This window comes from Limulus polyphemus, unplaced genomic scaffold (assembly GCF_000517525.1).
Source record: "Limulus polyphemus unplaced genomic scaffold, Limulus_polyphemus-2.1.2 Scaffold2562, whole genome shotgun sequence".
NCBI lineage: Eukaryota > Metazoa > Arthropoda > Merostomata > Xiphosura > Limulidae > Limulus > Limulus polyphemus.
In genome coordinates this window covers 75626-81864 of record NW_013668172.1, presented here as the reverse complement: position 1 = coordinate 81864, position 6239 = coordinate 75626, and the positions used below count along the sequence as shown (strand labels likewise).

Here is a 6239-nt window from a genome sequence, read left to right as displayed (position 1 = left end):
TATTTACTTGTGACCACGCAGTGTATAATAAGTTTACAATGCAAAACAATATCTACAATAAAAAAATACGATAATAAACAAATAAAATAAATATTAATAACAGTCGAGATATTAAGCAGTATAATCAATAATTTTAACGAAACCAACAATAAATATAAATGTTTCTTAAATCTAGTAGAAAGAGATAAATAGGTTAATTATACACTTTATTGAAAGCTTATTACCGCTAGATGGTGGATATTTTACTGATACCATATCTTATATGTATACAGCGTGGGTATGTTAGGCCAAAGTGTAACAACAATTCATAAACTGTTTGAAAAGTAGCATGTTTTATTTTTTCATTATTGTTATTATAGAGATGAAATGTGTCGCGTAATATAATTATTGTTAAATCTTAGCTACTTTATTGTCTTTACAAAGTAACTACCTCTTTTTCTTAGTTGTGTATGAAAGTTGAAGTTTGAAAATGAAAGCACGTTATCATTATGCTAAAACCTAAAGCTAAAAAAAGGAATTTTAGTTTATTAAAAATTATAATGAATTCCTACAAAATAAATTGTGAATTTAAGTTTGTATTTTGTGTCGGGGGTAGTTGTGGAGGGACTATCTCGAAGTCGAAGGACCAAAGTTCAAGACCTGGTTCAAGTTGTCTGTAGTACAGAATGGTCCAAAATTATCTTTCCTGTTTTAAAATTTGATAATTAATATAACTAAGGAAATACAACCATTCAGATTTCAACATCTTGTAGCCCAACCTAAACAGTTTTTGTCATGTTTTTCTTTTCACTTCACTGAGTTGTGTTACCCAGGAAAATGGCAACTGTGCAAGTAATTATTAAAGGCTCAACTCGTCCTTTGGCTTGCAGAGACCATAACCAGTGACTGTGGGGCAGTGTAATTACAGACATCAATACAGAAAAGGAAGAGTTGGGTTTGTTAAGATTATTGTGTATTGCACACCTATAACATTAACAAACATCATGGACGTCATTGGCACTGTAAGTGTAACTGTAGGCATGTTGCACTTGCAGTGAATGTGAACAGAAATCAAATGTCAGTTAGAGCCACTATTGGTGTAGATGTAGAAGTCTACTGACATGTCAGTAAAAACTGTTTGAGTTTATTATTTTCAAGATGTTGAAAACTACATGGGTGTATTTTTTTTGTTAGTTAATTATTAGATTTTAAAAAGGAAAGATAATTTTGGACCGCTGTGTTTTATAATTTATTGAAGGATTAGTGCTTACAAGTTGCAATGAAATAGGCACAAGGAATAAATGATGAAAAACAAGTAAATAACCGAGTCTGTGAATCATGTGATCATGTAATGTAGATTGTTATAAATTTGTACAATTTGACATTTTGCTTAAATTTTAATTTTATTATAATACATATTAAAAACATAATACCAAAAAACATCTTTAATATGGATGTTTTGGAATTTCCTTAAATTCCATCATCAGCATTAATATCAAAAAAAAAAATTAGGTCATAATATTTGAATTACAAAAACAACATTACGATTGAGCACGTTTTCGTATTTAAATTAGAAGTTTAGAAAGAGCAGATTTGAACTTCCGATTAAATACGAAAACTCGCTCAATGCTAATGTTGTTTTTTTGTAGTTCAAAAATTATAAACAAATTTTTTTGTTTTTCAGATATTAATGATGATGATGGAATTTAAGGAAATTCCAAATTGTCTGTATAAAGATGTTTTTAATATTTATTCATTTTATTATTAATATTAGAACATAATAGAAGGATTTCATATTCTGATAGTAGTAAGTATGTACCACTAGCACTTTGTTTTAGGCTACACAACAATGAAGTTGATGTTTCTTCCACATTTGAGAAGGTAAATGCTGAAGTTGTTTTTTTTCGTTATCATATCTAGGAACATGTACATTTGGTTAACTCTGAGTGAGATTTTAAAAAAATATAGGCCTAGAGTGATGATGATGTATGAAATTTTCAGTAATACTAAGGAACTAATAATATAGCTTCTTTAGTATTACATAAAACATTACTGCCTTCCTTTCAATCATTAGCATATTTATATTTAAAGAAAAAAATATATTTTTGTAGGTAATAAGAAAGCAATGATTTGTAGTGTCTAATATTTCAATTTCAGAATCATCCATTGTGGTAAAAAAATCTTGTAATTACATATTACTCAATTTTCATTGGATGGAATTTCCAGACAAAGCTTGTTTATTGGATGGGCCAAAAACAGATTAGTCAACAGCTATCTTACCTTGAGATTACATACAACACAGACTATGTATGGTAAAGGAATTCCTGGAGAATCCTGGTCAAATATGGAGAGTTCTCATGCATAATAACTATTATTAAGCACCAGTAAATGAAAGCTGTGGAACAAATTAGGCAATGCTACTACTGTACTAGAAATTAAGTTGACAATAATAGGCTACTTTGATCTTTGTGATTTTTTCTGTTTTGTTCAATTTATAGAAAAAAAAAACTTTTGGTAAGGTCTCACAAAAGATTAGCAAATAAAAATCACAATTGTAAGATTGGGGAAAGACAAGTTGTATTGTAAAATATTTGGGAGAAAATAAAAGGCTGTTATTAATGAAGTCCAGTCAACCTGGACCTTTGTTAGTAGTGGACTGCCTCAGAGGTCAGTTCTTGGGCCATAGCTTTTTTCTTATGTATATTAATGATTTTTTAGGGTATAATTGTTGAATTAGTAATGTTTGCTGATGACATTTAACTCATGTTTCTAGCTGTAGTGAGAATGTTGAGGTACTACAGAATGACTTGGATCATTTGGTAAGTTGGCCAATGATCTTTATCTATGATAACTGTAAAGGTAATTGTCATGATATAAATGACTGTTTAGTTTAAATATTAGTGATTAATTTATATTTGTGAGTGAATACTTTATTATTTTTAAGTTTTGTTATAATAAGAGTTAAAAGCAGACGATTGTAGAAGGTTTGTTCACTAATTGGTGTCGAGAATATAGAAAATGGCCAGACGACTATGTAATAAAGATATAAATAGTGTGAAATGAGCAGGAAGCAGCAGAGAGACAGTATTAGACAGATAAAAGCAAAGATAATATAGTTGGTGTGAAGTTAAGTAACGTAAAAGTGATAGGCCCAAAGAAGTTTCTGAAAAATAAAGAATGAGTTTAAATTTTTACTTTTCTTACCTATAATGCCTCTTTTTCCTCACTTATGAATGGTAGGTAAAGGGTTTTGTTCTTGATGTGATCTCTAGGTAAGATAGTTGTTCCCACAGTGAGCATAGTGCTCATCTTGTTGCATATGACTGATCTGTTTTTTTAATATCTCATTACTAGCTTACTAATTCTTTAACCCACCTTATATAAAAGATTTATATGGCAGTCTATCTGTTTTCTTTTAACTTTTACAACATAAAAACTTTTGCACTTTCATTGCTTTAAACTTTTATTATCACTTAGAAATGGAATGAAATCTAATAGAATTGAAATTGTAGATAACTACATCAAACCTATCAGAAAATTTAGTGAATGAGTACCTGTAACAGTAAATGTCATTTTTTTTCACACTGTGCTTTAAAAAACAAAGGGATGCTGAGTTGAACATTGAGGTCATCAACCACATCAGCTGTTCATAAAGTGGTAGTGAAAATATGTTATCTAGACTTATTAATGATGCAAATAAAAAGATGCACCAAGACAGTCAATAATATATAGAATAATTATGCTTTCATAGCTAGTGGTAGTTTAACTGATGCCATTGGTAAAAATTACACATTCATACTCACTCAAGCATCCCTGAGCATTGTAGGCCTATTCTGAGTGCTGGGTCTGTATTTTTCCCTTAGATATTTATTATATGTGTTTGTATACTATGTTTGGGTTTATTATGCCGTAGTTGGAGGAACATGTCAATTAAATTACTATGCAAGTAACAACAAAGTCTCGAATTACAAAACTGTAACAACAAAGTCTCGAATTACAAAACTGTAAAATTGAGCTCAAGTGTGAATATCAAGATTAATGACAAGTTCACAGTTATTAGGAAGTGAATTTTATCTGTGCTAGACTGTGGATAGGTTATTTATATTAGTTATTTTTTTCTTTTGAATATGGTTTTTATTTGACTATTTAAAATGTAGGAACTATAATAAAGTGGTATAATTGAGAAGCAAAAGTCAACTTCTTTAATTTGAGCAGCTTTAATGGCATAGTTAATACACTTAGAGTTTATCAAAATTTATGACAAGCTAGTTAAATAGCTAAAAATTCTTGTGGGCCAGCAGAAACACTGTTAAATGTACTAAACTGTTAAGATTCTGTGGTGTCCGTGTTATAGTATTGTGTATATATAGACACATACAGTTCTGGTGTATTTGTCTAATTCAAAACATGAATTGTCATATTTGCTTAGTGATGTGGTTTAAATTATTTTTACAATACTTTTCAAGACCCATTTTCAATGTCTTTTACCTCATCACATTGAAATCTCAAGATATAATGTTAATTCAAATTATTTTGACATTAAAAATTTCTCAAGCATATGTGAAAAAATTGAGAAGATTAAACTGAAAAGAGCTACATAAGTTATAACATTTGAAAAACGTTTTTATATCTTATGAAGTATTTTAGCAATATTTGTTCACTGTTTGTTTTTCCTTATCAAGATGTTGACAAGATGAAATGTTTTACAGGTGTTGAAAGTACAAAATTTGAAATACCTGCATGTGAATCTTGATGACGATGGCTGGAACACACATGAAACCCAGGTAATTGAATTTAAAAAATATATAACTACACATAACTGCCTTATTCATTTGTTGTTGCATAATTAAAGCATAATATTTCAAATATTGGTTAATTCCATACCCAGTGAGGCACTGTTAGATAATAATAAATTGAAACTGTATTTCATTCTTTAGTTTTTCAATTTAAAACATTCAAACTCTTTAAAATGAAATAGTGTACAACAGGTGTAATTCAAGTGCAATTTATTTTCCTTTAAAATATGAAAAACAAAATTGACTTTGCTTAAACTTTCTGTGTGTGTAAAGTGTTTCACTAATGATAATTATTTGTGCACAAAATAGAACAACAATTGCCTTTATGATAACAGTGTTGAATTTTTCAATATTAGATTGGTTTTGTTAATAGTAATTTTGAGTTGGAATATTTCATATAATGTCAACTCTGTCAGTAAAGTATAACTTACTCGAGAATGATGGTTCTGAAAATTTAATTAACTTTTGTATACTGGTCTACAGAAATAATGTGAGAACTATAGAGGCAGGTTCAGTTAGCATTCAGGTACCAGTCTCGAATATATTTGAACCTTTGGCTATCTGCATTTTCTTTTGAGACAGGTAGGGGTCAGAGGGCATGTCATCACGTTTATAGACTTACTTTCAAAATTTTATAAATTGAACTACTATTTTATGAATGTATTAAGTTGGTATCAAATTGTAGATTATAATTCAAATTTGAGTATTATAGATTAGTTAATTTCTTAATTTGACAGTAAGTATAAAAAAATTGCTAAATATCGATTTTTGTGTGTCGCACCGATATGCTATCTTTTGGGTTTGGTAAGATTATGTTTATGATACCCACATTCCAATGTCTATAGTTTCATATGAATTATAAACTCAAATTTCCAATACTGGCAAGGTAGAATATAAAATAAGAATCTATTACTTTTTCTATTTGCTAAGATATAATATTTATCAAATCCACCATATTGGCTCAGCCCACCTCTTCTACACCTTATCTACACCTGCTTTTCTATACCTATAAGTTTATAACCAATCAAAAGCTCTACATTTTCTCTACATAATTATGTTAGTCTTTTTAAGTTATTTATGAGAGAAAAGCTCTTATATCATTGGAGAGTTTGAAGTATTATGATCAGTGCTATTTTCCAAACAGAAATTAATTTTTTTAGACCCAAGTACAGCATAGTTTGGAAGACTGGTAAATTACAATAGATTTTTGTAATATTTGTGTAGTTATTTATAATTTTTGGTGATTTAAAAATGAATATATAAAGTCTACAAAATTTTTTTTCCCACATCTGCATGTGATTTTTATAAGGCTTACAGTAAGGGTTAGCAAGTACGACTCGCAAGTGCAAAAAAAGAACTTCAAAACATTGTAAGTAGTGGAGATCATTGTTTTTCGAATATTTTTATTTACTGTTCTGTGTTTTGAGAGAGATTTAAATATTTATTTGAAACAGTAATAATAAT

At 29.0% G+C, this 6239-nt stretch overlaps 1 protein-coding gene across 5 annotated transcripts in view; it reads left to right on the top strand.

Annotated features, from left to right (window-relative positions):
* Positions 1–258: 258 nt before the first annotated feature.
* The window catches only part of LOC106467308, a 36052-nt gene continuing 30071 nt past the window's right edge, over positions 259–6239 (top strand). The window contains exons 1-3 of one of the 5 annotated variants that reach the window (XM_022395466.1): positions 306–323; positions 1818–1860; positions 4689–4763. In XM_022395466.1, the coding sequence (XP_022251174.1) occupies positions 4732–4763 (32 nt within the window). In that variant the 5' untranslated portion in view covers positions 306–323; positions 1818–1860; positions 4689–4731. The other 4 variants (XM_013927650.2, XM_013927649.2, XM_013927651.2 and 1 more) reach the window with 4 other exon arrangements.